Source organism: Vanellus vanellus (assembly GCF_965231255.1).
Source record: "Vanellus vanellus genome assembly, chromosome: 1".
Taxonomy (NCBI): domain Eukaryota; kingdom Metazoa; phylum Chordata; class Aves; order Charadriiformes; family Charadriidae; genus Vanellus; species Vanellus vanellus.
The window spans coordinates 90,505,824-90,530,568 of NC_138905.1; the positions used below are offsets into that span (position 1 = coordinate 90,505,824).

The 24,745-nt window shown below is 41.6% G+C and overlaps 2 protein-coding genes across 2 annotated transcripts in view; one reads left to right on the plus strand and one right to left on the minus strand.

Moving 5' to 3' along the window:
* Positions 1–6,408, minus strand: part of GTF2E1 (general transcription factor IIE subunit 1) — a 54,626-nt gene extending 48,218 nt beyond the window's left edge. The window contains exon 1 of the mRNA XM_082498523.1: positions 6,390–6,408. The gene's annotated coding sequence lies outside the window, so the exon portion shown is untranslated. The remainder of the gene's footprint in view (positions 1–6,389) is intronic.
* Positions 6,409–6,763: 355 nt separating this feature from the next.
* On the plus strand, positions 6,764–20,514 carry RABL3 (RAB, member of RAS oncogene family like 3; the record flags this gene model as incomplete). The annotated part of the gene is made up of 8 exons (XM_082497211.1): positions 6,764–6,809; positions 7,189–7,280; positions 8,474–8,603; positions 11,520–11,634; positions 13,129–13,279; positions 13,997–14,068; positions 15,177–15,215; positions 17,886–20,514. The coding sequence occupies 8 exons, from the start codon at positions 6,764–6,766 to the stop codon at positions 17,949–17,951; spliced, it is 711 nt and encodes a 236-aa protein (XP_082353337.1). The 3' UTR covers positions 17,952–20,514.
* Between the last annotated feature and the right edge of the window lie 4,231 nt (positions 20,515–24,745).

Sequence of the window (24,745 nt, forward strand, 5' to 3'; positions counted from 1 at the left end):
AAAACGTTAGAAAATAAAGGATGTCTTATCATGAGTCAGCCGTACAGTTTGAATCTCTAAGTCAGACCCAATCTGAATACTGTCAAAGGACATTGTCCCTGAAAATCAATTTAATTCCGTTGGTATTTTTACAGTCTTTCAGTCACTTAAAGACAAATCTTGCTTTTGACTACATCAGTCAGCAACATACTGGTACTATGAAACAATGTCAATGCAGAAGCTGGACAGAAGCCTTTATTTATTCAAATTTATTAACTCTTATTCAGAGTTTAAGCACAGTACAACATTAATGTAAAGACCACTTTTAAATAAAACCTGGCACCCCAGAAGAGATTTAAAAAGTCAAATTTTGGAAGTCAAGAGGTATTTAAGTGCTGATCTCAAATACAAACAAAAAAAAACAACTTCTCTCCTCACCAACTCACTGTCCTCTAAAAATTTCTTGCAGAAAATCTCAGCAACATAACTTGCAGTGGGCACAGTGATCCTCAGAACATCAGTTCTCACAAGAAAAAAGGAGAAAAGTGGTTTTAAATAAACATACCTCACTCCGCACACCTCATCCGAGAGCTGATGGAAAGCGTTTTCTCTGCAAGAATCTCATTGATAAGATAACTTCAGGTTTCCACAACCACTTTCAAAAGAGGTTTAAGGTACAATTTCCCAAATAATGCATGCAAACAGCTTAAACTGAGACCTACAAGGACCAATAAATAAAACCACCTCTAAGAGTATATATTTTCCCCTTGTTTTTCAGCCATAGTTAGAGATTTAATAATATTTCTTAGTGTCAATTGCTAGAAAATATTTTTTTTTCGTCTAGTGGGACCAGGAGTTTTTACACAATTATTTCTTCTCCTGTACTGGAGACTTTTAGTGCTATCCAAACCTTCTACGTCCTTAGGCAATAGTGGGCATCTTGAGTGTAACACTGGATTTACAGCTGCGTACATGGAGATACAAGTGTTCTGAAAACACCACACACCATTCTTTCCCATTAATTTCCACTTCAAAAAGTTGATTAACAAGGATTAAATTCTAAATCCTGCAGAAGACAGCCTTTGGGTGAGACAGCCAACTGACTAGTGTCAGATTTTTAAAAAAAAAAAAAAAAAAAGGAGGGGAGGAAGCCCCCAAAAAACACCCTTTTCAAGCTTTGCTACATGAAGGTCAACAATGCTGAACACAACTAACTTAGCTCTGAAAACGAGCATGAGCACATATTCAGAAAACACCAGTTTTTATACTACGTTGAGGCCTAATGCCAACATGGGCTTGAACAATATCTGTATGATCAGACGAAGGACATATTTTGCAACATCATTCTTGATAATCATGTTCTCATGTAAGTTAGGCGATACAGAACAATGGCATGAGAGACAGCCTATACCACTGCCAGAACCGATCAGGCCAAGGTCTTAAATTGTTTCTCTAGGAGAAGCTGACAACTGGCCACCCTGCCACGAGGAATCCCAGGCTTGTAGTCTACAGCATGTGAGCTCCAAATCCTTACCACCTTTCACCAGGCAAAACAGACAGTGAACTAGCTCAGGAGTGGTAATCCACTGCCACAAGAATTTATCAGTTTAAAATTCAAAAGCAGGGGACTTTACCATTGCATCCTTGAGCACTGATTTCACCTTCCACTGAAGCAGTAAGTCAAGCCTGAATTAATTACGTGTGCAAAGAAATATGATAACATCTCCTAACAAGGTTTTAATGGACGTGCATCTGTTTCATAATAATGTCTGTACTGACCTTAATAATGTACGAACATCAAGGGACATTATCAGGGAAAAAAAAACGAACAAACAAACAAAAGAAAAACAATGGCCAAGATAAATCACTATGCAGTAAGCACCTACAGCACCAATAATAAAGCATACTGGACAGAATGATAGTCAGAAATACCCAAATGAAAAATGTCAAGACTTAAACATGGGCTTTATGAAGAGACAGCTGTTGAGGAATGGTTCTGGGTAATGACATGAATACAATTCAGTATTATGGGTCTAGCAGGAAAGTAGATCTGTCTATGTTATCACGGTAGGACAGCAACCCTAAATACACATTTGTTTTTTTAAAACAGTTTATCTAAACATAAGAATAAATACTAACATGGCTATAAAAGACAACACTGTAAAGACAGACCTAAAGTTACACAATACAACCATATACGTTCGGTTAAGAAAATTAGGGTACAGTCTGCAAAATTGAGATTATACCTCTGGTTGAGTAAAATGCATCAGGTATAGGTCTTGAGCAAAACTAGAGATGTCAGAAAGGAAATCAAGAGGAGAGCAATTATGGCAAAAAAACATCCCATATAATGGGACCAAAAGCACATAGAAGCCAGAAATTTAACTGAGCAAGCATGTCTGCTGGTCAGGACTTTCCTGATGCAACATCAAAGTAACTGAACTCTTCTTCTCTGTGTACAAAGAGTTCAAGAATTCTTTTGTGAACTCTAACAGGAATTGGGCTAAGGATGTTAGACTTGTTCTTTTTCCTCTTTTCCTGACTAAAGCTGAGACGAAAGATGACAAGTGCTAAAAAGGCAGTACCTAGAAGCCACAATGTAGATGAAACTAGAACAAGTTATGAAAATGTGAGTCAGCCAGTAAATTAACCTGAATTTTTATCCAATACTGGAAATGATCATCACCTTGTTTTAACATTTAACTTTGAGGCTTATATTGATTCCACTAGTAACTTTACCTCACCGTTCAATGTATTTGACAAGGTAAACATTTTAGAAGTAGATCTTGAAACAGGAAGCAGTGCACTCATCAAACTAATTTTGGGTATGTAACACCCCAGATCTCTTTTGGAGGAAAATTTGGAGCTGCAGGGTTGGCTGGGAACCTGGGTCTATCAGACATACTGTTCACACTTGGAAAGGTGCTTCCTATTTTTTCCCCACATCTAATTTAAATTGTTAGTGCTCTTTTTCACTTTGAGTCCAGGTTTTGTTGATTTGTTTGGAAAACATTTCTGCAGACTTCTGCCAAAATATTTTTTAAAAGGGCAAAAAAAAATTACTTGCTTACACCACTGACAGAGTTTCTTCAGGAAAAATCAAAATCAGATTATAAGAAGAGAGGCCCTCCCCTGTAAATGTGGAAAAGTACGACAGGCTTCTGAGAACCAGCGTAAACCATATCCCACTCCAGCAGCCACTTACAAACACCAGATCCTGGTTCTGTAGTCTCTCACTCTATAAAATTTAAAATTCTGTTTTCCAGAAGATGATGAGGTTAAGCTGAGAGGAGTGAGTCTGAATCTTCCTGAGTACAGGGAGGGAAGGCACAAATTTCAGAACTACAGTGGGAAGACACACCATTAAGATTTAAAATGTCTGTACAATGTAATCTCAGCCACTCCTCGTCCTTTCCAGAAAAGGGAAAATGGCACAGAATCGTCCATTTTGAAGTCTGGGGTTTTTTTTTGCCTTTCTCTGCAGTGAGTGAATGATCCGTGCAAACCTCCCTATTATCCAGAACTGCCTTTATCCCACACCAGTTTAAACCCACAATCTTCTGGCATTTTACCATTCCCTGGAGACTTCAGGAACACTGCTGCTCAGCCTTCCTCCTGCACTACACCTTGATGAGAAATTGTATATTTTCTTTGCAAGACCTGCTCTTAAGTATTAAAGGAGAAAAGAACAATCTGCTTTCACTCAAATCCTACCTTCTTTTTGGCATTCCATAAACTGAAACCAGGAGGCCACAGGCATCAAAGGGTTTTCTTCAGGTGAAAAGTCGTGCTATGGCTGCACATAGAAAGGCTGAAGGCTCTGGCTGAAATTAGGACATTTTCACCTAATTTCACAAGTAAAAATATACGGAACCACAAATGATATGGCCACAAGGCCTGACCGTGCAAGGCAGAAATTGAACAATGCACAGTCAGGATGTAATTCCCAATTACATTCATAATCTAAACCTCACATAATGATAGCAAGATGTCAGTAAGTTAAAGGACTACCTATGTGCATGTATACAAACAGATGTAATACTCAGAAGTGTTCCAAATACACATTAGCAAACCATTTACAGTTGTAGCTGTAGACAAAAATGGACTGCACTATTTACTGAAGGCCAATCTTAATGGCTAGAATAGTGAAGGTACAAGTTTCCTGTTACAGCTTAAGTGAAATTATACCCGCTCATAAAGAAATCTTTCTTTTCCTTCCCAGCCATTAGCCACAACCCCTGTCCATTCTGCGCTAATTTTGCCAGTTGCCTATTCACATAGCAAGGTGAATCAAGTTGAAAAAAAATGAAAAAATAACATGCCAAAAATTTAGGGTATTTGAGAGGGAGGGCAAGGTGGAAAAGTTCAAGAACTGAATCATTTATGTTACCAGACTAGAACGTACATGAAGCAGAAAAAAAAACATGGCTAGGGATGTGGAAGACTGAGCCACCCCCACGTGGTTGCAAAGATGTTAAACTGGCTCAATTGTAATGTGAAGCCATTACAACATTTGAACCACGGACGTAAGAAACTCTTACAATTTAGACTCCAATTTGAATGTATACAAGCAGAAGTACATTTGTTATTTTGGAGACATCTCAGCATTGGCCCTCACATAATGAAGTTGTAAAGTTCTGGGTCTTTTTTAAAGGAAAAAAGTAAGAGCATTTCTCACAAATACCAAGCCTAAGAAGTCATGATTACACTGAAGTACAGTGGGCTTCACCCCAGCATTCCTTGTTAAGGTTCTGACAGGAAGAAAGCAGTAATTTTTTTTCATATCCTGGATTCATGAGACCTAGAAGACCACACTCCTCATCATGACAAATAAAGTGAGTGATATTGTCTGACTCTCATGAACTCAGGAAAGAAGTAACACAAAGACTTACAAAAGTATTAGGTTCAGAAAAGTTTTAGTTCATCAGGGTGTAGCAAACAAGTGTATATACTGTGTATGTAAGCAATAAAGAAACAGAGAAACTAAATAACAAGATACTAGGTTAGCTTTAATTCGTGTAGTTTCTTGTTTAGAATTTGCTAAAGCATCCTGTCTGAAAGTGAGCTGTAAATAGTATCTTAAAGGAAGTAGAAGGTAGGAATGAAACTCCCATCATGCCTTATTGCTGCCAGAGGGGTATTTGCTCCTCTCCCAAGCACATGGCTCTGCTTTCTCCTGTGCCAGCTCTGGCACTCACAAGACTTGCCTGTGCACCAATTTGCATCACTAAAAGGTAGAAAAATTCCTTCTTTATGCCCCCCCACCTTTACTAGGTTTTTCAACAGTTTCATCATTTGAATTGGCTAGTGGAAAAGTCTGATGAGCAACTGAACCAGCAGATGTGACAGGATGCGAGCGCAGGAGATAAGAGAAGAAACTACTTTTCATGGCTGAAAAATACTAAACCACCTATATTTTATGAAAATGCACTTTATCTGTGCACTGCTGAAGACTCTTTTCAGACTGCTGATCTTCCTTATTCATTGAGTCACTTGTAATGATATAAGTTTGACAGCTGGTTCCATTTAACAGCTTAGTGCCATTATGAGATGTGATGTTCATGTGCTTCTCAGGGAACCAGCAAGCTCTTGAAGCCAGAAGAAAACTAATGCACAAAAAGAAAATATCCTGCTGCCCTGGAGAACTTAATGGTTTCAGTGTATGGCTTCAACCAATGGTCAAACCAAACTAGCAAAAAGTGAGCTAGATTTGCCACAGTGTCAGTTACCCCTCAGTTACCCATAATCTTGCAGCTTCCTTCAAATAGGAAATTGCACAGACTTCCTAAACGACAGTGGCAGACCAAGCTTTAAAGTCTAAGCCAAGCAGAGAACCCCTTATGCTATTTGCATGGCTCCCTGTTCCCTACCCACTTTTAAGCGGTGACTTTTAATCACCCAGTTGTGTAGGCTCCTGAAGGACAAGAGACTTGAGGGGCTCAGCAGTACCTCCTAAAAAAAAAAAAAAAAACAAATAAAAAAAAAAAATCAAGGAAACCCCCACAAACAACGCCAAGAGGAGAGACAGGAGGTGGTATGGAGCCAAAGGCAAAGCCGAGGCCCAGGGCCGGGCCCTGCCGGACAACGTGCGGTGAGCACGGATGCCCGCGGGCGGTGCCGGGGTGCCCGGCCCCTCAGCGGCACACACAGACACACACACATCCAACAACTGGGGGCACTGAGCGCCGGGCCGAGGACCTCCGCGGGCCGCAAGTACCCGCCGCCCAGCGCGGCGGGGTCCCTGGGAGGCGGAGCTGGGGAGGGGGCGCCCGGCCGCATCCCCTGACGGCACCGCCTGAGTCGCGGCCCGAGACGGGACGGCATGGGGAGCCCGGCGGGGCCCCTCTGGCGCCACAGAGCGGGCAGGGCCGCGGCCACAGCCGCCGCCGCACCCCAGGGCCGGCACTGACCTGCCGCCGCTTCCAGCTCTCCCCGCTCCGGCCGGCGCTTCCGGCGGCTGCGCGCACCTATGGCGTCAGCAGGACGCCGGGAGCCTTGCCCAACGGCGATCGGCGTATGGCGCATGCGCTGTAGTACCCCGCCGTGTCCCGCATTCTGCTGCTCGGTATCTGAGCGGTGAGTGACAGGAAAACAAGCCAATCGCGTCCTCATAGAGCCCTCGGCGTTCCCGCCCTCACATGAGTTAAACCAATCAAGAGTGAAAGCGACACCGGTAGCTCGAGCAGCCAGCCAATGGGCCGAGCGAAGCGACAGGAGTGTGAGCCGCGATTGGCGGTGCCGGGAGAGGGCGGTGGTCTCCGGGGTTGTTGCTAGGTAGAGTAAGATGGCGGCTTTGGACAGGGTCAAGGTGCTGGTGTTGGGCGACTCGGGTGAGTCTCCCTCCCCTCTCCCCGCCACCTTCGAAGGTGCCGGACGGCGCATGCGCTGCGCCCCGCTCCCAACCCCGGCCCCGCCGCCCGGCGGGAGCCCCCGCTCCCCGCCCTGCGCGGCCGCGGCCCTGCCCGCCTCCCGTGGCATACCCCGGGGCGGGGAGTACCGGCGCCCCCGCTGGTCCTTGGGCCGTCGCTCCTTCCCTCCTTCCCCGCTCTGCCCCGGCCGTTGGGCACTGACCGTTGGCCGTTACCTGCCGCCACCGGGAGAAGGGCGGCGGGGCCGGGACCGTCGCGGTTAGTCGGTGCTTCGGCCCGTCGCCTCTTTTACCGGCCCTTGCGTGGTCTCCCAGGAGCTGTCCTCTGTCTGCGCTTGCAGGTGTCGGCAAATCTTCGCTTGTGCACCTCTTATGCCAAAACCAGGTGTTGGGGAACCCGTCCTGGACAGTGGGCTGCTCGGTGGATGTTCGAGTAGGTGACGCGCCGCCCGGCCTCTTGGTAGCCCTTCCTTAAAGTGGAAAGGAAGGGCCTTGACATTTCTTTTTTTTTGTCTTCTTTTCACTACTTTCCACCCCAGAAGGAGGTGTGTTTTGCTTTGCTGAGCATATAATCTTTTGAAGTAAATAGTATTAAGTGTGAGCCAAGCACTTGTGTGAGCAGGTTTTGACCTTACAAGCTTGTCAAACGCAAACAAGATACTTGTCATTCGTCGTGCCTCTCCTTTCAGCAGTGGCCACTGGCGTGTTACAAGTCACAGAGCAGCCAGTTTAAGTCAGAAGGCACAGCACTGAAACCACACTTCCCTGAGAAACACTTAGTGCGCAACTAAATTGTCAGCCAAACATATTGGGAAAACCAATTTGCTTGTTTAATTTGAGGGTACTGACCATGACCATAGGGTTGCTTCTCTTCCTCTCTGCTTATTGCAGGATCTGCTATTAGAGGAGTGAGGATATTCATCTAATAGGTTTTCGGCCCAACTTACAGTCCTCATGGGCTGGTGATAAAGGCTTTCCTCCTTCATTGCTCTTTGATGCATTCTCCTTGAAATATATTGCCATAGGTTGGGAATGATCCCGTCTTGCCGTCTATGAGTTTCACCTCAAAGAATACTGAAATATATTTCCAAAATTTGGGGAAAGAAGCATGGCAATCATGGTTCACTGTGGAGCAAAACTACCTAGCAGATCCTGGGGCAGAAATTGTTGATTAATTAATTCAGTTGAGATGCCAAGGAGAATTTGGAGAGGAAAAAGATGTAGTCGGTTGGAATCTGTTGTGGCCACCTGGGTTAGTATTCTTGCAGTACTGCCATGTGGGTTTTAACAGCTGTAAGAAGTCATGACCTTACTTTTTCATCTGCTTTAGCAAAATGCTATTTCTAAGCACATTATGAGGCATTAGGTTTGTTAATATTGAGATGGAAAGGATACACCCTGCTGACTCACCAAGCTCCATCTCATGTAAGAGGTGTGGTATCCAGTGGCCACTGCTTGACTCATTCCATCTCTCTTCTGCTTGAGAGATTTGAAATGGTGTCAACATGAGAATTTACAGATTTCTATCCAAGTACAATAATCCTTTCAGCTGAATGTGTAAGTGTTGTGTGGATTAACTCTTGTGAGCTGGTGCTGTTGTTTTTTATGCTGTGAATTTTTCATCAGATCCATGACTACAAAGAAGGGACTCCAGAAGAGAAGACCTACTACATTGAGCTGTGGGATGTTGGAGGTTCAGTGGGCAGTGCCACTAGTGTGAAAAGCACACGAGCAGTATTTTATAACTTGCTGAATGGTAAGTTTGCTTGGTGTAAATCTGGTTTTGTCACTGTTTCTGTTATGAGCTGTCTCTTGGTTCTGGGGCAGGATTCCTTTAAGTCTGGCTGAGAGCTATATTGTTCTCTTTTCTGATTCCAGTACATTTATACAGGAAAAAAAAACTGGTACCATTCATAGGCAGAATTTTATGGATTCCGTTTTCAACAGGAAAGCTATTTTAGTCAAACCTGTGCAGATGAGCTTCATCAGCCTTTCACTTCAGTTTTGTGCAGCTAGTGCAACAGGGAGTCTCTGAGGTTGCAGTGATGTCCCTTCCAGCTACACTTGCAGGCATAAAGGTTGCCTTCACCTTTCTAGGCCTGATATACATGCAGAAGTATGATTTATATTTTCTTGTTTGCTCAGTTCCAAAACCTACAGCAGGGGGATCATTATTTGAATTTATATGAACTTTGATAGTTATATCCTACCCTGGCAAATTTGAACTGTTCTCCCATAAAATTGCAATATGATGATAACCATCTTGCTCATTTAATTTGCCAGATTATTTTTAATAATTGAATTTTGCAACTTGCTGTAGATAGAAAGTAGTATTTTATGCCTTCTGTTGAGATACTGACTTAAAGGCCTAGTAGCTCATCAGTGCCACTAATAAGAGTAAATAAGAGATTATACACATAATAATGCAGTATTTCAATTGTTATGTTTTGGCATCCAAGGATAGTTCACTAAAAATAGATGTATACCAGATTAACAGCTGCTTCTGAAAATCTGTCTCAAATGTTCTGTTTGATTCTCTTTTCTTGTTCCCAGTTATTTGAGGGCCTTTCAATAATGTGTTAAGCCATACAATAAACATTTTCACTCTGTGATTATTTAACTAGCTATTTCTTCCTCCTTTTCCAGGAGGAAAACTGTGTGTAGGTACTTCTTGCTTATATTGTTAACCAGACCTCTGTAAATAAGATTTGAGTTGGGATGTGCCCTCAAAGCAAGCCTCTTTGGTATATGAAAGAAATGTATTTCTTTTTGACACCAAATCCACAGTATGCCAGTGAGTGTGGGTCAGACTTGGAAATATACTAGAACAGCCCATTAGGAGATGAAATCTTGAACTTATGTGTCTGAATTATAATTGATGACGTTATTAAAATAGAGTTATTTATCTCCCCTGCCCAAAAGATACTATTAGGCAGCTTGCATACGACAACTGTTGACTTTGGTAGTTAGCCTTGGCTCTTGTTTCTTTCATTAGATTAATTCCTTCATTAGAGCTTGTCTCACAAATTGCCTCCGTTTGACCTGATTTAAGAAAAGATGAATGCATTACTTCTGCCTGACTGCTTGTGCTTTCTGGCCTCGCAGTGGTCTGAAAAACCTGAGATAAAAATACAGTTAATGCTTGGTTGTGACAGCATCTGGGCAAGCTGTCAGTGAAACCTGGTTGTTGAACAGGTTAGGTACGGTTTGCTTTTGGTTCAACTGCAGCTCTTCAGCTTTGGTGTCCCTGCATCTGGTGTGTGGGCTGTGATAGTCTAGGACAGTGATTAGGCAGTGGCTTGCAGACCTTAATGGGGGAGGCACATTTCCTTTGGTAGTCACTGGTCCTGCCTGCCCTTTTCTGATGTTGACATAGTCTTTTTCTGCTGGTGCAACTATCTATGTAGGTTTTCAGTGAAGCAGATAAGGGAACCGACCAAATGAAAACATAACTGGGGAAGAGCATCTGGAGGTGGAGAGTGTTTCTCACAAATTACGCAGCAGTGCCTCTGAATCTGTTGCCGTAGGCCAAATTATATTGTATCAGGCTTTTTCTCCCTACGCCGGGGGTGGACACACAGTTGAATTGTCTTTTTGTGTTGTTCCTGAGATAAATGCTTTGAAATAGGGCTATGGTTGTGTTAGGCTGGGAACTTTCATGCAAGAGTCTGTATACAGTTGTGTGGGGTAGTGAAGAATATTTGTGCAAATGTAGTTTGTTCATGGTGTGTACAGTGAGTCACACCTTTGGGAGTTAAGGTGAAAGATTAAATTAATACTTTTTTCTACCTGTGGACTGTGAAGTGTGTTGAGAACGAATCCTGATGAAGATAAGGGGTATAATTCCATTTTGTCCTTGAATTAATTATGGTTTGAAGTCTGGAGGAAGTGGGAACATTCCTCAGGTTGCAGAAGGTGTGAATAAATAGAAGAAATTTGCTAGCAGAAGCTGGTAATTGAGTTAGGAACTATGGTTATCAGAAGTGGGTGTCTGTTAATAGCACAGCTAGGAAGTTTGGCTGGCTGGTTTTTTGTCTCAGGATTTTTGTTTTGAAGGATCATGGTAGTGAAAAATGATAGCAGCTTAATCTTAAATACATGAAATCTTATTAATTCATGTTTCTACCAGCCATTTAGTGGACTGTGAAAGTTTATCAGAGTCTATTTCCCCTTTGGATACTTCCCCAAGTACATAGCATTAGTTCTTGAAAATGCTGGAAAGCAATAGTGCTTTCCAAACTCTGAAACAAATAAACAGCCTTTAGATTTCTTAGGTGGTGTGACAAAAGATAGTTATGTTTACCAATTAGCCAAAACAGAGAAAGGCTAAATTCTCTGCTGCAGTAATACAGACTTTCAGTATCATTAGGACTAGATAGAGCAGAATCAGGGAATGCCTGCAAGCTCTTGCGGATTAAACCCTGAGGTGGCTCTTCGTTTCCTCCTTTCATGAGATTTTTCTCTTAGCTCTTATCCAATTCATGATAAGCAGCTTTAAAGAAAACTGTTGCATCCTGATATTTTCAGCTTTACTCATTGACTGTAACTGAACCAGTTATGGTTCCCTTTCTTCATTCTCAGATATGTGGGAGCCTGCAGATGTCATTTTGGTAAGATAAGGAAAAAATATATATCATTAAATAGCATCTTGCTGCCTTCTCTTTTACTTTAGGGATAATTTTAGTGCATGACTTAACCAACAAGAAATCATCCCAGAATTTGTGTCGCTGGTCTTTGGAAGCACTCAACAGAGATGTTGCTCCAACAGGAGTTCTTGTGACAAATGGGTGAGTGAAAAACATATGTGCAGGGTTAAGACACAATAATACCAAGCTGTTATGGATGTCTTTTTTCATCCCTAAGGCTACTTGAAGTCCACACAAAATTAGATGTGGCTAGACTTTTAAGAAAGAAAGAAAAAAACTGGGAGGGATCAAAGAAAATCACTGTTCTTTTTGTTTTACACTGCCAATCAGGCCATTCTGCCAGGAGATTCCAAAACTGTATGGCAGAGAAAAGATGTTTACTGTGTCCTTCATTTGTCTGAGACCTCTGTGAGAGTGGATCTGATGCTGAAGACTTGTGTGTCTCTACTGAGACGTGCAAAGCCCTTTTACAGGAAGTGTCATGGGATGGCATGTCTGTGTTCCAAAAGGCTTTCCCTCCATGCACCAAAACTGAGGATGTTTCCTTTATTTTTTGTGTTGGGCAGTGGAATTATTTCAGGAGTGTGGCTAAAAAAGAGCTTTGAAAACTTTGTTTAAACAGCATGTTCATAATTAGCTTTCCAATATCTTGTCAATTATGTCCTCCTTTGCCTCCGTGCTCCTGTGATACATGTAGTCAGAGAGGTTTTAAGATCATTCATCAACCTCACACATGAGCAGGGAAGCAATAATAAGGGGTAGCTTTTTGTGGGAAGAATATCCATTATTTTTCTGCCAGTGCTGCTGTGTAGGTGTTTCTGTAGAAACATGGGAGAAGGGAAAGACGGTTTGCACTATATAAACTGCAAATTTCTCCAGTTTTTCCACATACAGCTTCTTCACAATCATTTTAATTTTCAGAAGCTTAACTCCTGTCAGGGACAGATGCTTAGCCACTAGCAATTGCGTAGTCAAGTTGTTGCTGTTGTTTGTAAAATTACTGTCTAGAAAGCTTGGTTTAGGTAAAAATGAAAGACAAATGATTATCTTAGCTGAGGAGAATGATTTGAGCTTGGATTTGTAATGACATTTAATAGCAATAATTTTTATTTTATAAAGGCTATCTTTGCTCATTAGTCGTATCTGAATCAAACCTTGTTGGAATTCGGCTTATGGTGGCTACCTTTACTTGAATGTAGAAGAATTAGTAACTTGACACCACACAATTGTTATTGCAGCCCTCTTTGATCTAAGGTGGGATTGGGGTAGTGTTTCACAGTAGCAATTTATTTCATTGTCCGTCCTTAAGAAGTGTACTGTATGTAGGAACTTCAGATGTTCAGAGATGCCAGCTCCCTGATCTGTATCTGGTGGTTGCATAAACTTAGTGCAATACTGAAATTCTAGTTTCTTTCCTGCTTTTGTTAGCATTTCTTCTGCCGTTCATCTATGCACAGAGGAAATCCAACTTGTGGTTTCTTTTCTCTTTCCTTTCGATTCCTGCGTAGTGATTCAGCTGCAGAAGCCCGTTAATAAATGACCATTACTTGAAAGGGACAGGGGAGCTGATGGCACCCCTGTGCCCACTTACATGACCATCACTTCATTCAGGATTGTATTTGTTTTCCTCATCAGTGACTACGACCGTGAACAGTTTGCTGATAACCAGATTCCACTGCTGGTAATAGGAACTAAGCTGGATCAGATCCCAGAAACTAAGCGGAATGAAGTTTTGACCAGAACAGCTTTCTTGGCTGAGGATTTCAATGCTGAAGAGATAAATTTGGTTAGTATCCTTGTCACCAGTGTTGATTTTCTTTTGTACGGGATTGAGTCTGATTTTTAGTAAGCAAAGATGTCATTACAAATATTGGGCTTTTTGAGATTTTCTCAGTAAGTGAAACATTGGCAGTGCTGGAGTCATGCACATTTTGTTTGGCTGTTCCCCTTGACTGATGGAATGATCATCTCTGTTTCACTATAGGGAGGTATAGGGGGTGTTAGGTGAGATCACCGAAGCTTAGTATTGATTGTTGGGAGTTAAATTTTCTCTTCCTCGTTCTTAGTTCTGACACAAACTATCTTTGAATGAAACATCAAGGTCACTTACTTTATATATATATATGTATGTATAATGTGTATATATATGTATGAAATATACATGTGCTGTGTGAATGCTTGTATATACACACGCATGCATACACACGCATGCACAATCTCATGTGTAGGCTGTACAAATTATTAGAGGACAGTATAGCTGGTGGCAGAAGCAAGACATGGAGCGCATAGTGGAGTACGTAGAATTCTCCAGTTGATTCACAGAACAGAAATTGGCCTTTTCTCTCAAATGACTGTGGAGCAGGAATCAGCAGATATATAGTGTTTTCCCTAGCTGATTGCATGTGCATGTGTCAGGGGAAAGGGTGTGTTGATTTCCATGTGTATGGCTTCCTTGCACTGATTTCCTTGTGCATGGTTTGTTGTTGTCTTTTGTGCGTTCTAGGATTGCACCAATCCTCGTTACCTGGCTGCAGGTTCATCCAATGCTGTCAAACTCAGCAGGTTTTTTGATAAAGTAAGTCAAGTCAGTTAAATGACGTTTTATTGTTCTATGTATTGAATGCCATCTGTGATTTGAACACGGAACAACAGTTAGCTGCTCCTTTTGATGTTCCATTTTTTGAGTTGGTTCAAGCCAGGTGTGGGGAGGCCAAAGGCTTGTTAGCTTTTTGGAAACCTCCAGAAAATAGCTGGTCTGCTTGAAAGTTTGATTCTTGATCTGCATAGAGCAATGAAAAATCTCACAAATGTGCAAAAACAGTCTGCATATGCTTTTGGAGTCCTTTGGCAGGCCAGAGTGTTTGCAGTGTCCTAAGGTAGCAATGTGGGGAGTAACAAGACTATGGTTAGCTCTGTTGCTCCTGCTTAAAGCAAACTTCAGGAGTTAAGAAATTAGGCATATTACTCTCTCTTCCTGCACAAGGGAGCATCAAGGCCTACTATGAAAATGACAGAAGGAGTGCTCTGGTTTAATTGTTCCCTGGACAAAGAGATCGTAGCGGAGCAGATCATCTTCTGCTACAGATCATGCTTTAGAGGAAATTTGGCCTGAATTTTCTTTGGAGGAGGCTGTAGATTGTACAGGGTAATACAAACCACTTTTTGATTCTTAGATCGATGGTACTGCCCCCATAGGTATCCTTCACCATGGGCAATTTCTGCATCATTTTCAGAGAGTGAGTCAGGCTACCTCTTCTCAAGCTTAACCTATGGCCAGGGGCTACTCAGAACCACTGGAGTTGTTGTGCACCTGGAGAATGAGCTTTTGCTAGTGCTCAGAACTGCTGCGCCTGCAGAGACGGGTGGGAATAACTGACTCTGATGCAGTAAGGAGACGCCCAAACCATCACCTCCATTACTAAAGAGGACTGATTAAATTAGGTGTGTAGAAGTTGAGGACAGCACAGCTTTATGGATAATGGCTGGAGGTGGCAACTCCTTCTATTTGTTTGTAGAGCAATATTTGTTATAGGGCACTTAAAGCAGTAGGCCTGGAGCAGGGGATGTGGGTTCAGACCTGTCCCAGTTAGCCATAAATTTCAGTGCTTACGTGTGAAATGTTGATTGGAATCTGAGGTTATATATATACTGTGCCAGCTAAGATCATTCTCTGTTTTTCCCAGGTCATAGAGAAGAGATACTTCTTAAGAGACGGCAATCAGGTTTGTAATTTTTCCTCCTTTTTTGTTTTGTTTCTCCCTGTGTAATGTGAACTGCTGACAGAGTCCTCTATAAAACATGGGCTTCATGTGACTTAAATGATAATCTGTGCTGCTAATTGAGTTTTTAAATCTGTGGGAGCACAGCTGTTTTGGATAGACAGAAAAATGGCTGACTTGTCAGCTCAAGTGTGTCTGTAATGATTGGCAGTGAAATCATTAGGTATGCTAACATAGTAGAAGTTACAAGAGTGAGGTAAAATGGACAAATACTATCTGTTTCAGATCTGTCAGCTTCAGGCTGCTTGGTTGCAGATTTAGGCCAGAGATACGGTCCTGGAGGTCAAAAAAAAGGCTTTTTTTGCACTGCTAGAAATAGCATTTTATGTTTTGTACAGGTAGTTTTCGTAGAACCAGTGGAGCCACAAGGGAAATGGCAGTATGATACCAGCTTGTAATTCATTCCTAAATGGCTGAATTAACTGTTTTCAGTACAGTTGGTGAAGAACTAGAAAAATTACTCTTCTGGTTTGGGCAGGCCACTTCAACTTTTTGTGCCCCCCACCTTCCCATGCGCAGTCTACCATGCAGGGAGTAGTGAGGTTCCACTTATCCTGTCTGTGAGGTGCTTGCAAATTACTGTGAATAGCACCACTGAAATACAATGGAATATATCGTTAGATGTAGCTATGCTGAAAGCCCCTTAGGGAGAGTAGGGAATAAAAGTAGTCGTGAATTACAAAATGCTTACTTTCTTTGACTGTTTTTTAATGCCTTTCAGAAATAAATTTGCTTTTTCCTGTTTCAGTTCTGCATGATGCCTTTTTTCCTCCCTTCTCCCCTCCTCCCCACATACAGTGAAAGGAAGTCTCCCTTTCATGGGAATAATAGCTTTACACAGAAATCTGCTTGTGTGCTGGTTGTCTTTGACACATGATGTAAGATTTTTATTTTTCTTATTTAGTCATTTTTAGTGGCTAGCCAGGGATTAACTTTATATTCCTTATGGCTGCGTGCCAAAAATTACAGCCTTCTGAGGACTACTTTCATCTGCCTCACTGAAAACAGCTCAAAAGCTTAAAACAAATCTTAAGTAGTGGACAGTCATATTTAAAGAGACAAAATCCAAATTGGAACTGGACATTTCATTATAAACTTTTAATATTATTATTTGAAATTATCTACTTAACGTAAATCTTACAAATGTGTTTGTGGGTTTCCTACAATAGGTGTCTTCGATCACTCGTGTTTTGAGGTATTTCTGTTATAGACTTTTTCAGGATGAAAAGAATGATAAGTTTCAAATTGTTTGTAGCTATGACTTTGATCAGATCTCTGATAAATAAATAATTGTTACTCTTAATTAGTAACTTTGATATAAAAAAATGCTAAAGCAGGTAAGTTTTTAGCTATGGTGTCCTGCTACTTTTCAGTTAAAATTATTGCATTTTTCCTTTTGGAATTCCCAAAGCAGTTTTGATGAGATGAACCTTTGTGCAAAATCTGCCTGATTTTTCCCTTAGAGATTATTGCTTTTCAGAGATGAACAAAACTATTCCTGAATGAATATCTTGCATATCTGCTTGAGTTTTGGGCCTGAAAACCCTATCTAAATTTAAATTGTGGGGGTTTTGGTGGACTTTTATTTTGGGTAAGCTCTTTAGCTTTCTCAGTTTTACCAATGAAGTGTGTAACCTTAGCAATCTACTTTGTATTTTAAATTATATTTTCATCCCATACTATCCATACATGCCCATGTTCTCCTGCCGTGATTTGTAATGCTTGGTTGACACCTTCCATTTTAATATACTCTATTTCCTATGAGAGTGTGGAATTGTTTTAGGAGGGTGTGTTTATTGGGTCTGCTGTTTCTGCTTGTACGTATTTAGATATTTAGAAGTTATTCTAGGCTGTCATCAAATAGTTTTATGATGCCACCAATAGGACAGACATCTTATACAGTATTAGGAAGCAGTGCATCTCTTTCTTTTGTGGGATTCAGGGGTGTGTTGGATTGCAAATCTGTTTGAAATACCATTAAGCCAGAGAAGCTTCTGATGGTTTTAAGTAGATTTTCTTTGTAAGCACTCATTGTCACAGTGTAAGCAGTTTCTACAGATTGGCTGCAAAAGCAGGAGTGCTAATCCTTTGCATTGTTGCAGCCATTTTTATTCTGATGGTTTTCTTAAAGCTTTCAGCAATTGATAAAACTGTACTTTCAACTGCCAGTGAAGTGCTGCTGTCTCAGGTTAGAAGCATAAAGTCTCAACAGCTGTTTAATAGAACTCGGTAATACTATTTTATAGTTTTAAAAACAAATGGAGGAATTCTTGTATGCCTTTGAATCTGGGAGAAAATAGAGACTTTGAAATCTGTAATTAACTGGTTTAGGATTTGCCCAAGAAACTAAGGTTTTCATTGTGACCCTTGCCAAAAAAGCATGAAGGAGCTCCGTAGGACAAATGAGCCATACTGAAGTTTTGTGTCTTGTTTAATTGATGGTGCTCCTCTAGTGGTAGCTCAGCAGTAGGCTGAAGCATTTTAGTCCTGATTCTGGAGACGATGTGGAAGAGGAAGTCATTGTTGCAGTTGGCTTGGTAACAGGCACTCAGATGTGGGCTAGAGGGAGCTCACGCTGATTCTGACATGACGACCTATCTTTTCTGTCTCTAGATTCCTGGCTTCTCAGAAAGGAAAAGGTTTGGAGGAGGAACACTGAAGAGCCTTCATTATGATTGAACAGTGAAGAAGTGGAAGATGACTTCTCCAATTTCCTAACAACATTCTCATTCCGACTGGATGCTTAAAGAGTAAAATGATATTATGCTTTGGCCGGGTAGACTGCTGAAGCTACTTTTACTGGAAAAGATTTGGTGAAGAATTTCCAAAAATCTAATTTGAAGCCTAGAGTGTTTCATAGGATTGCAGACCGTCTGGATATATGGGAACATTTGGGGAAAGCGTGCAGTAAATTGGATGCCTGTCACACTGCTGTGGGAAACTTTATCATACACAACATGTAGACATCTTTGTCTCCATTTTGGAAAACTTATGGACAGTCTTTGCAATGAATTACATTACCTCTAAAGGAAAGATGACACTCAGTGGGCTTCTCATTTACAGTAAAGTGAACAAAACATGTGAGCAAAGTGTAAGGGTGGGTAAGGAATGGTCTGGAAAATAATACAATGCCTTTGTTAGATGAATGGTGTTGTCTCACCTGGAACACACTGTTCAGCCCTATTCAAAAGGGATAAAAGAAATAGGCAAGAGATGAAAAAAGATTTGAAGCCTTAAAAAGAAAATCATGAGTAGAAAACGTAGTATTGACTCTGCTGCTTAAATTAAAATTGTTTACTTTGGAGAGGACAAAATGAATCAGGTACTCCTGTTTATCTTTTCATAAGTGAGTGTGGTCTTGTTCTTAAATCAAAAGGCAGTGCATGGAAAGTGATGGGAAAAGTATGTTTTTATACAATGCTTATTTGGAACAAATGTGACATGGTCTTACTGAGCCTCAGGGCTTAGTGGATTCAGAAAACATGAAATGTAAGAACATCCTCTGAATTAGAATGGATAGAAATTTGAAAGGGATATAAAGCCCTGTAAAAAGTAGGAACTGAGCATGATTAGAAGGAAAGTTGTGATAGCGCTGTTTCCTTTTCATATTTAGTACTAAGGATGAAGCAGACTTGACCTGATCTGATCTATTGTCCAAGCTGTTGTCTTCCTAAATAGCCCAGGCTTTGCACTGTTTCTCACCTCCCCAGAATTATAAGGAGTGGAAAAAGCCTGATTTATGGCAGTTTCTTCTTTCCCCTCCTTCCTCACAGTCACCTCTAATGGTTAAGCCTCTGGCAAAGACTAACTAAGAGCTGGAGTTAGATATAAATACAGGTTAATAATACAGGGGGGTAGAAGAAAGTAAAATGCTGGTGTGAAACTGACAGCGAGCAGAGTTCTGCAGTCTCCAGATTACATCTGCCTGCAGCTCTTCTCTAGCAGCTGCTTGGAAATAAATGGAAAACTGCCTATTGCCACTAATCAGGCACAAAAATGACAGCTTGGTGCACCGGTCAAACTTATTAAAGATATGGATACTTTGCTTTTCCTTAGGCCATTTCCAGAAAGATCTTGGAACATTTGCAAACATGACTGCAGTAAGTTTTTAGATGCCTGTGTGAAATTGGTTATTAGTTTACATTTACTTTATGACCAAGGAAAATAAGGTACTGAAATATTCATAGCAGATAACCCATGTCTGAGCTATGCAGCTCATGACAGCACCAATGTCTGTCTCTCTCTGCTCCTTTGACAATGAAAGCTGGAATTACTTTTTTTCAAGGTCAGTTGCTATCTTAGGGTAACCAGATCTACACTCCCTCAGGTTACCAAGGAACTGCAGAGCAGAACGAGAAAGCTAGGGCTGTTTCTTCCGTCACTGTATGGCTTCTTTAGGAGAATTGGAAGTGTTGTGGAGTAAGGGAGGCCATTTAGTGTAAGAGGCTGCATGAAGCAACAGTTGCACGGGTCTTTGATTTGGAGTAAGCAACTCTCCAAAGTAGCCCCCTTCAATTAAAGAAAAAAGGAACACTGCTCAGCATGCTGTAGGGTGGCCTAAGCCCTAGTTGCAGCTTATCTGTATTTGTGCTTTTTCCTCCTGAGGCTCCACAAAGAAGAAACAAAGTTTTCATGTGAGAAATCTTGTGAAGGTCAGTTCATGTGCCAGGAGGAGGAGCGATGCATAGGTGCCGTGCATCAGTGCGACTGAAAGTTATGACAATCAGGATTCAGGAGCAAATTAGAAAGAGATGCTGTTGTGATAGGAGGGAGAAAAGATAAAGGGAATAGTATCGAGGAAAAGTAGAGCACATGGGCAAGTGATAGAAGGTTAGCAGATTGAGAAAGAAGTTTGCCTGAGGCTGTGGCTCCTGCTTTAGGCTCAGCTACGTCTGCCTGGGCTCACTCATCCGGCCGTGAGCCATAAAGCTCCTCCCAGGCTATGTCCGTCCACTCTTGAAATGACCTACTGTGTGGTCTGACAAGCGACTTGGTGGTCAGTCTCACTGTCCCATTTGCAAAGCGAAGGATTCTTCCCTGGAGGCATGGTTCTGATGTATCTGTTTATCAAACTGTAGTGCTTTCAGTACATTGGGAATTAAAGAGTTTACCTTTTTTAATTTTAGTCTGGATGTTTAACTTGAAGATGAGTACCAGAGTTGTTCCAAGCTGTTTGTGTTGTCACAGCATTTATTCTGATATCACCAACCTTAACTCTGTCCTACATAAACAAATCATTTAACCTTGCTAGATTTAATGCACTGAAATCCTTTAGGTAGCTGTCATTTGGTTATAATTCTAAAGGGTAAAGGCTAAATTTCTGTGCTGTTCTGTCAGTAGTCCTGAAAAATGGTTGCGGACCTATCTGACCAGGGTTACGATGCTTTAGCATTTGTGGTTGCAGATTAGAATAGATTGCTGTGTAAAACCACCTGTGTGGGTTTTTCTGTGTATTTTTACCTACCTTTCTTCTAGTATTTCATCAGGGCTGAGTTAAGGATATTAGCATATTCAAGTCATGTTTAAATATAATCCTAAAATTTAATGTTTTTTCCATGCTTGGGGGTTGGATAATTGCACTATCCCTGTTTTGTAGTTTTCACATTTACATGACTGGCACACACTATAGCTCTCTTGAAATAGGTCCAAGCCATTTTTGTTTGGAGTGGTAGCTTCTGTTTTCCTAAATGTAATAAAGAGGCAGAATGGACTGATAATTATAAATAAGACAATCCATGGGAACTGGCAGAAGCTGTTGCAGGCACCATGAGCCTGCTGACTAGGTGTAGTGTGGGATTAGGTGCATCAGTATGTTAATCAGAGGCAGTGGCCCCATATACAACTGCCACCAGTTTAGCGCTGTACCTTGGTTGTACCCATACTGTTGTTGTGTATAGAGCAAGAATATCTCACACCAGATGTGGTATATATCGAATGTTCAGGATCCAGCAGGCAATGTGGAATGACCATCCCTGTTCTTCTTTTCATTGACTTTACCCTTACTCACTGCCCAATCCCTTCCGTGCTTCTGCTTTACTTCTGTCTTAAAATATCTGAAAATCAGTGTTAAATTGTCACTAAAAGAAAGCTGTGTTGATCTTTCTCCCAAATATTCATTGTCCAGCCAAACCCTTTTTGTTTTTTGGATCACGAGTTTGAGTGTAGCAGTTGGCTTACACCTGTGTTAATGTAGCGTCATGTATTCAACATCTTAGCTATTCTAATACCAATAGGTCTCCAGTACAGATTAAGTACCTTATTTGTTTAGATCTCAGCAGGTAACCACAAGTAGGTATAATTTTTTCCTTTTAGGACAAGGTGATGTGTAATGGAGTTGTGTATGTTGATGACGTTACATTTCTTTTTTAGGGTAGTGCTAGCTTCTTGTCAGAATTAGGACTATGTGAGCAGCTGGAATCAGCTGCATTGCTGTTTGCACCTCACCTGTTTCCGCTGCCCAAAAAAGGTTCATCTCCAATTTTGGGTCTGTGTCACCAGACACTTTCTCTGTGCCACACTTCACTCCTCCCTCTGTGTGTTTCACCTTTCCTTTCTATGCTCCCTCCCACTTTCTCATGCCCTCTGTGACCCTTATGTCTGTCTTGCCTTCTGTCTGTCTGATCTCTGTCCACACATCCCCCCACTCCCCCATCCCTCCAAATCCCTTTCTCCCATTTCTATCCCCCGTTCTCTCCCCACACCCCACCTGTCTGACCCCTTCATGTCACTGGGGATCACAAAGACCCCTCTCTTTGTGGTCCCCCCACTCTGCCCTCTGGTTCCCCCTTTCTTCCCGTTTTTCTTTCTGTTTCTCTCCACCATGCTTTGTCTCTCTTGCTGTACTATCTGATTTCTCCCTCTGTCCCTCCGTTCACCTCTCTCTGCATGTCTCTGTCTTTCTGTTTTCCTACATTTCTCCTTCTCCTTCTGTCTGTCTCTCTGGTGTCTGTCACAGGCACGCACATTTCACATCAAAGCAGTTTTACCCAGTTCCTTTAAACTGGAGCGACTCAATCTCTCTGTGTTATTTCCCAAGCAGAAATATATACCTAGATGCTGTCTACCAGAGGTGTCAGGAAAGATGGCTCATGCAGGTACCTTTGAGATGTGTTAGACTTCCCATGTGCACACGGGTGAAATGTATAGCAAATAAACAATGAGCCTCCCCTCTTCCCAAAGGGCGCGGCAGAGCTTTCTGGTTGATTTATGACCAGTTTGATAACCGAGGGGATAGTCAGAAGCATCAATATGTCCTAAATAGGGAAAATCCCCCAAATCTGCCCCTCCTGATTTCCATGCAGAAAAGTAGGAAACCCATGTGTACAGTAACCTTAAATTCTTGAGTATACGTTTTTGTTCTCGTAGCAACAGGATTGCCTGCTCCTTGCAGCAATCTTTAGCAAAGGTGCCGCTGACTTTAAGCACGTGAAACCTATCCAGTAATGGAGTTTTGGATGCAACCTTAATACAAATTTCATTATTGATAATATTTGCAGAGGCAGCTGCAATATGCTCCATTTATCACAAATGAGATACAAACTGCTGTGCTGTAGCCTGCAGTCAATAGATTTTTTTCGGTGAGGTATACTGAAGTCGGCACTTGAATCCCCATTTCTGAGTTGATAAGGAGGTGACAGACTTTACTGATGGAAAGCCTGCTTCTGCTTTTCAGCAAAGGGAGCTTAATCCTTCTCTTTCTTTTGTTAGCCAGCTCTTCCCATTAGAAGTCATGTTCCTGTCTCACTTTCCTTACAAGGACGCCGGTTACTTTGATTCCTTTATAGGGTTGAGCATGTCTGTGGCTTAGTGCACCAGTTTTCTTTGACAAAAAGCCATTATCATTATTGATGAACCTGTCACTGGCTGGCAAGTTACCAGAAAGCGCTCAGAGGTAAAGCTTTCCTTAGGGTGTGCTTTGCTGCAGCACTGTGCGTTAGGTCCTCAGATAAGACACTGTTTTTGGAAAAAACACCAGGTAGGCGTCAGGTGGAAGAGGGGAAGGAGAACAAAACCTGGAGTATTATTCTTAGTGTTACCCACTGGTGCTACTGCGGATTTATTTTAACATCTGATCAGCAAATGAGGATAATATGTTTCTTTGTGAGAACCCAATGAAGAAGTTAAGAAGAGTCTTCACCACTAACCATGGGTGTATGAGTAGCGTAAGGACTTTCCAGTTGTGCAGGCAAAGCTGCAATAAATTGTGATTCTCAGAACCCAAGTCTAAAAGGATCTTGAAATTAGAGGTGGTTCTCTAACAGCGAGAGTGATGATGCCTGAAGCAGTTTATGGAAAAAAGCAGATTTGTCATTGTTTGGGGTGTGTCAGGGTAAAATTAGTAGTTTTCTGAAAGATGTGCTTTAACACAGCTTTGAGGAAAAGTACCCTATTATGTTTGTATGGAAGTTGGTTTAGATGATCAGAGCTGTCTGTGGCAGCAAAGAGACTGTGAAGTCTAGCTTGGGCAGTTCCACTGCTTAGCCAACCCCTGCTGCAAATACTGTTAAATAAAAAGATGTGTTTTCTTTTTCCTGGTTTGCCATTATATCACTGAGGCACAGCTTGTCAGTTGATAAGTTTGGGCTTATCAGTGCACAGAAACTCTCGTTCCATACCTACTGAAATTGCCCAGGGTAGTTCCTTCTCAGCGTACCACCATGGACTTCCCTCAAAAAGATGTCAAGTATGAGACAAGCTCATAAATAAAAACACACACTCTTTCTTGACTAGATCAACCAAATGAAAGTCTGGGCTGTGTGGGCAATCCAACTCAAAATTTGGTCATTTCTTTTGACTTGGAGAAGGAACGTGAAGTTAAATAGCATGTGCTTAACCCCTTCCCTTTGACCTGAAAGTTAACGTTTACAAAGTGGAAAAGCACTGCTGGCTTTGGGTTAAAGATTTATTAAAGGACAAGGAGGCCCAGTGGCTTTGACGACTAGGACTACATTTAGAGGTTTTATCTTGCTGTCTGTGACCATCCTGTCTTCCTGAGGCTTGTTCTGCTGTGACTTACGTGGGTGTGATGGGCTGTCATCCCTGATGAATAAAAGGTCAGATCACAAAATTCAGTGACTGCCCAAAATTAGCTCCCTCCTTAGCCGCTGCACCACAGCGGGGAAGGACAGAACAGTGTAAGGTGACTAAATTTTCTTCTGGCTGAAGGCAGAAGCATCACCGCAAGGTGAGCAGGTGGCTTCTCCAGCCTCTATTCATGCAGCATCTGCTTTTTGGCAACCAGGAGTATGTGCTTTCCACTGGAGACAACTTTTATGACCTTTCCTGCACAAATAAATGATAATAATTAACCTGTCTGGCATCTGCTGCTGAATGGTCCCAGAAAAATGACAAGGACGTATTTCATAAGAGCCACTCGACAAAAAAGTACATGTTATTAAAAAGAGCCTTTTTTGCCGCAAAGCTGTTGGCAGTGATAAAAAAGTATAAATATTACTGCTTCATTTTCTTATATA